Source organism: Helicoverpa zea, chromosome 6 (genome assembly GCF_022581195.2).
Source record: "Helicoverpa zea isolate HzStark_Cry1AcR chromosome 6, ilHelZeax1.1, whole genome shotgun sequence".
Taxonomy (NCBI): domain Eukaryota; kingdom Metazoa; phylum Arthropoda; class Insecta; order Lepidoptera; family Noctuidae; genus Helicoverpa; species Helicoverpa zea.
Genome location: NC_061457.1, coordinates 8,022,403 through 8,034,022, shown reverse-complemented (window position 1 = coordinate 8,034,022; position 11,620 = coordinate 8,022,403). Strand labels below are relative to the sequence as shown.

The 11,620-nt window shown below is 37.4% G+C and overlaps 2 protein-coding genes across 3 annotated transcripts; one reads left to right on the top strand and one right to left on the bottom strand.

Annotated features, from left to right (window-relative positions):
* Positions 1-1,002: 1,002 nt before the first annotated feature.
* On the bottom strand, positions 1,003-4,464 carry LOC124631355 (protein claret segregational). Of its 2 annotated transcripts, none has more exons than XM_047165718.1 (3): positions 4,428-4,464; positions 3,684-3,747; positions 1,003-3,424 (listed from the first exon to the last, which is right to left on the bottom strand). In XM_047165718.1, the coding sequence occupies exons 2-3, from the start codon at positions 3,693-3,695 to the stop codon at positions 1,526-1,528; spliced, it is 1,911 nt and encodes a 636-aa protein (XP_047021674.1). In that variant the 5' UTR covers positions 3,696-3,747; positions 4,428-4,464; the 3' UTR covers positions 1,003-1,525. The 2 variants fall into 2 exon arrangements, with proteins under 2 accessions (XP_047021674.1, XP_047021673.1); XM_047165717.1 differs by lacking the exon at positions 4,428-4,464 and adding an exon at positions 3,891-4,030.
* A 924-nt stretch (positions 4,465-5,388) lies between these two features.
* On the top strand, positions 5,389-9,479 carry LOC124631324 (7SK snRNA methylphosphate capping enzyme bin3-like). The gene is made up of 5 exons (XM_047165667.1): positions 5,389-6,863; positions 7,139-7,329; positions 7,629-7,987; positions 8,203-8,427; positions 8,546-9,479. Exons 1-5 carry the CDS (start codon positions 5,815-5,817, stop codon positions 9,098-9,100), a joined length of 2,379 nt encoding a protein of 792 aa, XP_047021623.1. The 5' UTR covers positions 5,389-5,814; the 3' UTR covers positions 9,101-9,479.
* The last annotated feature ends 2,141 nt before the right edge of the window (positions 9,480-11,620 follow it).

Below are 11,620 nucleotides of genomic sequence, written 5' to 3'. Positions count from 1 at the left end.
AATAACATATTTTACTGAAATTAAACATTGCTATAGATATTTAATTTCGTTAGTTTAAGTTACCCATAATCTGTTCTAAGCACTTTGATATACATTATGTTGGTACCTACCCATTAATCACAATCTTTCAATACATAGGGGCCACTTGGGTAATGATTGCACTGTATTGATGCCCTAAGCAATTGCTTAGTCTGCTTATGGGCTAACCCAGGACTTCTTAGGTTACTCTAAGACTTAGAGCATTTCAAGTAAATAAAAAGTTATGTGTAATGTTATGTATCTATTGCAATATTTATGTATCCAAAAGGAAGTGCGTTTTTTGCAATCAGAGCGGTGCATGTACATATTTTTTTCTGTTGGACAAGTAAAATGGATATGAATGGGCGGGGGGGTCCGGTCCCCCTGGACCCCACCCCTTATATATTTTTTGACAAAACCCAGTATAATATGTAGTCGTAGGGCGGCATAATCGGTTTTGCACGCGGGCGAACAAACAGCTAGCGGCGGGCCTGCTAGAGGCATGTAGCCTGCCCTGTAAGTATTAAACGCAAATTATATCAACAAATCCAGTGATATTTTGCACACATTTTTATTGAATTATAAGTTCAGAAATCAGCACATTACACTGTACAACAAAAAGTTACTCAACTGAGGTATCTCATTCTACAATCTACGATCCATCTACCTACTATTCTATCTGTGGTTGTGATCAACAAAAGAGGAACACCGTGAAGACATGGCAGAGGCACAGGGCAGAGGATGTGCCACTGGCAATCAATCAGCGAATGTTCAACATTACATAACTAGCCCCATAACAATCACCCACATTTTATTTCGCTGGAATGCGTGTTAAGTACCCACTAAGATTATTTCGAGGGATTTTTCACTCTAACTGGTAGCGCCATCTAGTGGTTTAAGTATCATTAGCCCGAAGAGAATTAAATGGGTTTTTGTGTGAAGTTCGTTGAAGATTTGACGAACTTCTTGAAAAAAAACTATATATTTTTGGGTATATTATATTTAATAAACAATACAGTTACACATGAAAACTAATAATAACATAATTGTTTGACATACAACTATTGAAATTAAATTAATAAAACAAAAGCTAATATTATTAAAATTCCTGATCAAAGCAGTGTGCAAACACACCTCTAAAATATATAACTATAGCAATTAAGTTGCAAGAAAAAGATAAACATGATATTTAGTTTTGTAACGTTATGTACAGGGTCATCTAAATACATTAGAAAACATATATTAGGAGTATTTTGACCTTATCCCATCTTGGATTCCAAAAGGGTGTGATCAAAACACAAGAAACTGAGGAAATGAGTAGTCAAAAAATCTCAAGTAGCAAGAATAATAGTTACATGATAGTTAACAACCATAGTTAACTTCAGTCTGGTCTAATTTCCAAACTGTTTAAAAAGCAAGCATTTTCCTATTCTATTTTAAAAGTAGGTACATATTAACTGTTATATAACATTATCATGTCAATAAAATAAAAAATAATTCATTCATATTATGTGTCAAACATAGTGATATTTTTCTTTGCTTTGACTACCCTGCAATTGTTAACTTGTGTGGCAAAGCGTAAGGAGTTCAGAGTCTCATTAAAGCATTCATCAAATTGGTTGATATTGACCAACATAAGTGTTTTTGAATTACCTCCCAAACTAGGCATCAGTAGGTGGGTCAGCTTAGAATTTCTGTATGGGATATGTGACTGGTTGGTCTGTAGTGATAAAATAACTTTGGACAACTCTGATAAAGATCTGTTAATGTGCTTCGTTTCATCCATGCGCTGTGTGGTTTTACCACTCTCTGATCCAGCCAGATCTACCAAATTCAAATTACTTGTATATTTCTCCTTGCGTTTTTCGTGTATTGCCGATATTTTAATCTGGGCGACCGAGTGAGATCGGGAGCTGCGCTCATTGTTCAGGGTTGCAGCAGTTTGTCTGTTACGTTGGGCAAATATCATCAGCCTGATGAAGTCATGAGAGTTCTTCACTTCCTCTTCCTTTAAATTAGACACATACACATCTGTTCCTTTAGAATTAGACATTTTTATCTCATGAGTTACCTGGTCCTTACTAGAGTTCAGCAGGTCATAGATTATTTCATTGTATATTTCCAAAAATGATGCTTTTATTGTCAACTCCCAACCCATGCGTTTTAAATCTTCCATACATGTGAAAATCATGTTGAATGCCCTTGGTATGATACCATACTGCTCAGTTCCACAACCTCCCTCCATGGTATAGGTTTTACCGGAGCCGGTTTGGCCATAGGCAAAAATACACACATTGTACCCATCTAATGCAGACTGGACCATAGTTGAAACTTCAGCAAACACATCTTCCTGAGATGCATGGGGAGTGAATATACCATCAAATGTAAAACCATGTTGTGGCTTTCCTTTTCTAACTGAATTCAACAATTCAACTTTTTCAACCTCAATAGAACAAGCATCAAGAACATTGAGATTGAATCTTGGCTTTGTTTGTTCGGACTCCAAAGGTGGCCTTATCCTACAGTACACTCTGATATTGCCTTTCAAATCTTGAATTGTATTTCGTAAGTCTCTTTGCTCTTTATGCATTGCAGCCAAGATGTTCTGCAATATTTCTGATTCAGATTTATATTTAGCAATAACTTCTTGTGCTTCTTTGTAGTCAAGTTGCAACTTATCATACTGGATTGATATTTTCTTAAGATGATCTGTTAACACTCTCAAGGCTTCTGTTTCTTCTTTAAGACTTTTATGTTGCCTGGAGAGTTCAGTAAACTCTGATTGCACTTTATCCAGTTCAGCAGTTTTTTGCTTCAAACTGTTGGTTATCTCATCTAACAATACAGTTTTACGCTGTAGATTTTCATTTTCCATTTTCTGGATGTCAAAATCAATTTTCATTTTGTCAAACTCTACAGTCTTTTCTCTTAGTTCAGTAAGAGACTTCAATAAGTTTTCTTTCAATTTGTCTCTTTCATCAATACAGCATTGAACTGAATCTTTAGTCTTCTCATAATTGTCAGATACTTCAATGTGTTTTTCTTTCAAGTCATCAAATTCACTTTTCATATTTTTATGCTTTCCAAGCAAGTCATTGAACCTTGCTTTATAGTCATACGGTGCAATTTTTGGTGCAACTGCTGTCTTTTTTTCCACTTTAGTTACTTTAGGTGGAGGCACATTGACAGATGAGGGTGCAGTAGCCGATCTCTTGAGGCGTTGAGCTGGCATTGTAGCCGACGGTCCACCTCGCAGGGCAGGCTTGGTATGATTCATGATCAAATCCTTTTTATCAGCATCACTGAGAGTGCTCACTAGGGTTCTAGGGATTGGACGACGATTTAACAAACTTGGTTTGTTTTCTTTAGTTGCTGTTACTGGTGGCATTTTAGGTATTCGGGACATCTGAAATTAAAAATATACAACATAAATAAAAAACTGGTGATAGAGAACCTCCTCTTTCCATATTCGCATGTTCGACATTTTATTCCAACGTATTTAATCGCTTAAATCGCCACACACTAAACAAAAATACTACTTTTGTCATTAATAGATAGTTAACTAATAATATGCTACGGATAAGTACATGAATACACACGTCCGGACAAAAAGTAGAGAAACAAAAATAAACACTAAGGAGTATCTATTAATTAGATTTATATACCTTATTATTCATCACAAATTAAACGCCAGTTTGTTCGTAGTACACCACAAAAAACGATCCTGTCCTGAAACACGAAATTACTGGTAAGTCAACGCACTCCTTAAAATATTTGAACTGGCTTGGGCTTAATGTACCAATATAAAAGACGGATGCATTACATCAATATAAGTATTTTATGACTTGGTTTCACAATATTCACTGAATTACCTTTATTATTCTATTTAAAATGATTGTTTTCCGTTGAATTTGTATCGCTTTGTCTGTCAACATGAACCACAACGGATAATTTTCAATTCAAAATTCAAAAATGACGCTTGGGTCACACAATGTTGCATGAATAAAATTTTGTTACTTATTTTTTTAGCCTCTGTATTTTCAGTTTATCAAATAATATTTTTCTACTTCTCCATAATATACTCCATTTGGTAAACAATCTAAATACTACTGCTTAAAATAATGTTTCAGTTGATTAAAAAAGTTATCTCAACATAAATGTAGTAAAGTGTCTAGCGATTATAATTTTAACATACGTAGTCAAAATCTGTCATAATTATGTTTATTTAATTATTGTACGTTTTTCTCGAGATAATAATAAAAAAGAGCAAAACAATGGTCGGAAAGTCTCCATATTAAAAAATGGGAACAAATATAATGACCACCATAAAATGCTTTGATACCCTAAGTTTTGCAACCAGAAATATCTACTGAACACCAGAAAAATAAAGTCTAAAAATGTAATAGTACCAGCTATTTTAGTCACGACTTCACTTTAAATTGTATTCGACCACCAAATTTAGTAAATGATCACCAACTCTTGACGACCAAATTAATGTATTATTTTTGCCTAAATAAGTCACTGTGATTGCCATAAAATGTAGGCTTATTACCAAATAAAGTATTATGATGCCGTATTAAGTTATATGTCCGGCTTGCAATGCATGCGTGAGTGTCAGTATGACGAGTGACAGGGGAAAATGGAAGAAAATGACATATTGCGCCGACCCCAAGTAAAATTGGGAACAGTACTTGGCTACAGGAGAAAGAAGAAGAAGAATGTGTTTCTCAATACACTCTTATCGCACTGTTTAGAGGCATGCAATAGACAATTTTCCACGCTAGTGCAGGAAAAGGGTCCCCATAATGTTATTACATTTATTTTATCAGGCCGAACTTATTTTTTTGGAGTCAGTTTACTTAAACAGGATAGCAAGATGTAAAAACTTTTTTGATGATCATTTACTACTTTTGGTGATCATTTACTACTTTTGGGATAACAATGATTTTTTTGGACTCATTTTGCTTAAATAGGATAGCAGAATTTAAACACTTTGGTTATAATCTGACTTTAAAATGGTGGTTTAATTTTGGTGATCATTTACTATTTTTGGCTTACGCATGATTTATTTTGGAGTAATTTCACTTAAATAGGATAGCAAAGTGTTAAAACTTTGGTGATAGTTTTACATTAAAATGCGAGTTTCATTTTGGTGATCATTTACTATTTTTGTCTGCTGTTTGTTACTATATCTGGTGATCAGTTAAACATAAGCCTTAAAAAATTATTATAACAATCCAAGAATACATAAGTCAGATTTGCGAGAATATAACCGAATTATATTTTTTTAATGACATTTTGTATTTTTTTGCATTGGTAACTCTGCGCCAGTCTCCAGTTCTTCACGAAAGCGGAAGAATAATCAGTACCGTTCCTTGTTCCTATTGGCTATTAGATGGAACAGTATGGTTATCAACCAATAATATATTTAGGTTAGAGTCATTACGCAGTTGTACTTGTGTGTGAAAACTTAAACAAATGAAATCAAATTGCCATTGCTATCCTATCAAAGTATTGCACGAAGTGCTGTGTATAATTTTGAAAAGTGGATAGTTATCTTAATGTGTTTAAGTGTAAAGTGAAATATTTCTTTTAAATCGATTCACGGCATTCTTATAAAGTTAAAGTGTACGTCTAAGCGGCAAGTTATATTAAAAACAAACCGCATTGTTAAACTGTTTATCACCATTGACGGATGTCCTTGTAGATTTTGCAAGAAGTGAAGTGGCGGCAAATTTGACTTTTTAAATGATTTATGATTTTATAATGTAGTTGTCGTTGTGGTAAACATACGTAATGGGTAGCCCAGAAGAAAATGTAATCGCTTGTGAAAGCAACGTGGTAGACAATGCTGACAATGAAACAGCTGGTGAAATATCGGAGAACGAAATCTGTGACTCTACTGATACATCATTAAACGTTAGTGAGTCTAATGCACTTAACTCGTGTGATGCGAACACTTCCAAGGAAGGGGATGCATCTGGTGTGGGTAATTCGAAAAAGACCAAGAAGAAATTTCGGCATGGCAAGAAGGGACACACTCCTGCTAAGGATAACCCGGACAGGAGCGCTATACGCCGAGTGAATTATATTGGTACCAAGTTTAAACAAGGCAGAAAAAGAGCACAGAGCTTTCCATCAATTTCTAAGTTTTTCTTACCCCACAAGAGACCACGTAAGGAGGTTTTCATTCCACCAACAAAGTTTTTACTTGGTGGAAACATATCAGATCCTCTTAATTTGAACAGTTTGCAAGACGAAGATATAAATAGAGCTATGAATGCAGTAACACCAGAATCTTCACCTTTACCTACACCTCCTCGACATAAGGCAAAGATTGATGTTATTATTCCTCCAAATATAAGGGACCCATTGAATTTGATGGAACCATTGGACAATGAGGAGTATGAGAAGAGACTTGAGATGCAGCAACGCAAGCCTCGCAAGAAGGCAAGGCTGAGGAGGCGCACAACAGACAATGCTTCTCCTACTGCAGAAGAGCCTCCTGAGGTGGTGGTGGAAGGTATCAAGGAGCCGCCACCACCAGAGCCCTCTACATCAGCATGTAAATCACGGAAAAGGTCCTGTAGTGATAGTGATAATGCATCACAAAAAGGAAAAGATCCCAAAAAGTTACGCCGGATGGACTCATTAGATAAAATTGTAAGTCCTGTAGTGCCTCAGCCGGGAGCATGGATGCGGGCGCGGCCGCAGCAGCGGACAGCGCCACCGGAGCGCCCTGCGTCCCCGCACCGCACTAAAGTCAAGAGTACCACTGACGAAGAGCAAAAGTTGCCCACGTTTCACCCCAAAAATTCAAGATACCAGTATGGAAATTATGACAGGTAACCATGTTCTTTCTATACCAAATGCTTGGGGAAGGGGAAGATTATTATTTCAAGCAAATGCTGTTTAAGTAGTTCACTTATTTTGCCAGCTGCTAGTATTTGCATTATAACTGCTTGACCTCTAAAGTAAATCTTTTGTCATTTGCTATTATTGTGTAAAGTATGAATAAATCCTTCTTAATGATTATTATTAACTGTAGAGTTTCAAGGAGAGCAACAAAACATGTATAGATCAAGAACCAATTGTAATATATTTATTTTTTAAATTTCAGATATTATGGCTACAGAAACTTAAATGCCATGATGGATATTAGATTGCAAGTATTCGAGATGCACCGGCATCTATTTCAGAACAAAGATGTGTTGGACATTGGATGCAACGTGGGACATATTTCAATAGCAGTTGCCCGGACACTTGGGGCCCGGTCTGTGGTTGGCATGGATATAGACCCCATGCTAATAGGTAGGTACTAATCATCTAGCTTGAACCAAGTAGGTCTAAAATTGCACTATAATTTGAATTATGTAGGTCACTGACTCAACCTGATTAGGAGCTATTGACTTTTGGCTGGCATCCAATTACAGAAAAAGTTGTGATTTGAAGAAAGTACCTAAATATTTCAAGAAAGTTTTACTTCTACTATTATGTATATTTTTGTTCCATGCAATTATCAATTAGTTTATTACAGGTATTACGCCCATTATTATATAAGTCATGTGATTGAGAACAATATTGATCATAAAAAATATTTAAATTTTCAGGACAAGCTAGGAAGAATCTGAAATCGTTCATTCCAGTTCCAACTGAACCAAAGCGGGATGATGATAAAAAAGCTGATTTAGAAGACGATAAGAAAGGAGACTGCGATAAGTGTAAGGAAGATAAATGCGATGATTGTAACATCGATCAAAAGCTCGATAAACACGAAGATTTGAAGAAAGTTTTGCCTCTAACGGGGAGGAAACTACGGCGGCCTCGGAAGAACAGGAAGGCGGTTCACAAGCTGGAACAAGGCCAGTGCTTCTTCCCAATGTCCATGACCATGTTGTATGGACCTCTGGGTGACTCAACAGCTGAGGTGACGCCGCCCGTCTTCCCCGGCAACGTCACGTTCAAGCAGGTACGTCTTCTACTTCATCCAATTATGAAATATTCTATTCTCATCTTGGAATATTCCATGATGTGTTCTTATGATGCAATATTTATATTTTACGAAGTGCAGTTTAATTGCACAATATAAATGGTATAATACTGTCATGAAAATTTGTTTTTGACTCGTAAACTCTGCCAGAGTAAGAGTGAATTTACTTCTAACATTGAGATCGTGTTTTCCAGGGCAACTACGTCCCTCGCGAGGAGGTGGCGGTGGGAAGTGGCCCCGAAAGTCCTCAGTTCGATCTGATCCTGTGCCTGTCCACCACCAAGTGGATGCATTTAAACTGGGGCGATGCGGGCCTGAAGCGTGCCTTTCGGCGAATGTTCGCCGATCTACGTCCCGGCGGGAAATTGGTGCTAGAAGCTCAAAACTGGGCTAGCTATAAGAAAAAGAAGCGTCTAACGGTACGTATTCTTAATGCTTTCTCTAGTATGTATTCATATATTTTATTATATTATTTGTATAACAAATATTTGAATGTAGGGTGTACATTATTAATTTGATTGTTTTTATTAATTTCAGCCGACAATTTATGAAAACTTCAATTCGATTGAACTGTTCCCGAACAAATTTCGTGACTACTTGCTGTCGCCTGAAGTCGGATTCAGCAAATGTTGCATATTGGGCGTTCCGCAGCATGCGAGCAAGGGTTTCCGGCGGCCGATACAACTGTACGTGAAGGGCGACTTCACCCCTAGCAAGGCGTGCTGGTCGGACGCGTACGCGCCGTCGTCGCACCACCGGCCCGAGGCCGAGCAGCCGCGCCGCACCGTGTACGCGCCCGTGGCGCCCGCCTACCGGCCCAGCGACGACGCGCCCTCCTGCGGCGCCGCCACGCCTTATTCGCCTAATCTGGATTGCTGCGCTGATGATTCTCCCTTCTACAATCCGCGCAGTGATTCGTACGCTCCGTCGTACCAACCTCCGCGGCCTACCGTGTACGCGACGCTGCCGTCCCCGCTGGGCAGCGCGTCGCCGGCGGCGTCGCCAGCTGCCTCGCCCGCACCGCATGCGTCGCCGGCACCGGACCCGATGTCCGCGCGCGGCTTCCCGGAGCCTCGCCCCCATGATGATTAGACGCCGCAGAGCGGTGCGATTGTTTTAAGTTTAGAAGTGACCGGAACTTATAAATTGTGATATTAATCACTAAATTCGAGGTTAGGACTGTCTGAACTCTAAAGAGTATATAAAAATTCATGCACCAGCTCGGGACCTGGTTTGCACGAACTTAACCTGAGCACGCGAGCCTTTACTGACTGTTTTCACGATATCATGCATAATAAGTAACCGGTGTAAAAAGAGCGCCGGCAGGCACGGGATATTGCCGGCACTTGTTTCTAGATTTGTAATGTCCTCCCGCCTTTCATATTTCTATGTAAATATCGATTAGAACCCATAGGATTATGTTTCGATAGGCTGAAAGTATTTTATAATATTATAACCGCACATTAATCTATTCTGGTGTTTTTATTTAACCCTTTTCATAACCATAACTTTCTGTACATTTTTCTACTTAGGTATCACGTATACAAACAAGTGACTCATTCTTGTAAAGCAAAATAATTCTGTCTCTTCAGTAAGCATTTTAACTTGTAAGCATAAGTAGCTGTAACCAAAAACGAGTGGACAATAAAGATCAATCTATGCCAATCTTGGAATACTGTATTGTTTAAAGTCTGTGTTTTATTTCTGTAATGTTGTAAAACTGTTTTATTTAATTACTAGAATGTGTTTCATATATGGGTAAACACAACAGTGTACGTTGGGAACTGCGGTGTTGATAAGAGTCGGTCCTGATAAGCGGTTAGGCCCCTTACAAACAATTCTTGGGAGTTATTTGATTGCGGTCCGATATGTGTACGGACGTGGTTATTCTGTGGGACAACTGTTGTTACGTTACGTTACGTTGATTTCGTTCGTCATATTTTGGTGCATTAAAAAAATTACCATTGCTATAGTCAATTTATTACAATTATAGCCTTATAGCGATACCTACTTATGTGTCATAGATTTCTTAAAAAAATGCATTGTACTTGGGAGATGGTACCTACATTATAGGTATGTAAGTAGGTACCTGATAATTTAATAATTAATGACGTCAATTATTGCAGAAGCTTTTGTTTTGGGCGTTTTCAGAATAGCCTCAGATTGTCGCGCGGCTTCTACTCTAACGACTTAAGGCGACGAATTGGTCAACAATAATTCCATAACCGGCACGCGCATCTAAGGCGCCAAAAGGGGTCGGAGCGTCTGAGCGGGGCGAGGATAACAATACGCGCGCTAGCTTATAACTAAAAGTCGTAAGCGACAATAGTTATTTGTTATACAAGAGTGCAAAGTTGCTTTTTAACCGCGGGCTCAATTTTGATGACCGAGCAAGCGAAGGATTCTAAAATTGAAACACGAGCGTAGCGAGTGTTTAAATAATTAGAATCCTGAGCGATAGCGAGGGAATCAAAAGAGCACAAGGTGAAAAATCTTTGCACTCGAGTGCAACACGTAACTTTTCATCCCACCTCATCGAGGAAATTACTAAATGCAAAAAAACAAAATGGCGCGCACATACGAGTATCAAATTAAAAAGATGTACCTATTAAAGTTAACATATTTGAAAACTCACTTTAAAAATGAAACGACGTTAAAAATCTGTGTAAAAACAATAATAAAAAATACTTAATTAATTGAATAATTATTTTAAGCAGTATTTTATTTATTTAATATGTATTTGTTTGAAAAGTCTTATCAAGATTGTCACAAATGGAGTATTGCACACGATGTTCTAAATTCAAATCACTTTGCCGCTCTAGAGGATAAAAACGACTTTTGCGCTCAGATATCAAAGGGTAAAACTACTCTTTCCGAGATGGTGGGATGAAAAATGTTTTTGTAATTTTATTATTTAGAAATGATAATTTAATAAAAAATCCTTCTACAATTTTAAAGAGTATGTATATACTCAACTACTAAAAAAGTTAAGAGGCTTAAATCGGTCCCGTTTGCCCATAATATGTGAATCTCTTTTTAAAAAGAGGTATGTTTGATATATTTTTCTCTGTTATAAAAGTTACCTAATCATGTTTCTACGTCTAACAAAATAAGGTTTATATCATGAACTTTCAGGTAACCAAGTTGTATTTTGATCCGTTTTGTATTTACTGAGAAAAATTGAGATCCTTGGCGCCAAACATTCCAATTCGTCCTCTTAATGATTTTGATTGAAAAATTAATAAAAAGGAACTTAGGAAAAAAGTAGCCTGGGTTTTTTTCAAATTGCGTAGTAGTTCTTCGTTCTTGAGAACTTGAACGGTCTAAGTTCAAGCAAAAAAACACTTCAGCTTTTTCTGGCTGGTGCCTACATAAGTGAAATCTAATGTAAAGGATTATCTACTTCTTTTGCTACGAACAAAATATTTAATACATACCTATGTTGGCTTTGGCAAGACTTGTCTTACTTCACGAGGAACTAGGAAGGTAGGTAGGTAAAATACCTAGTTTGCTGCTATCTATTTAGCGCCACACATGCCTACCTACTTAAATGCCAGTAGTCTGCTGAACCTAGATAATTAGTCCCGTAAGTTATTTCGGTTTCAGTCAATT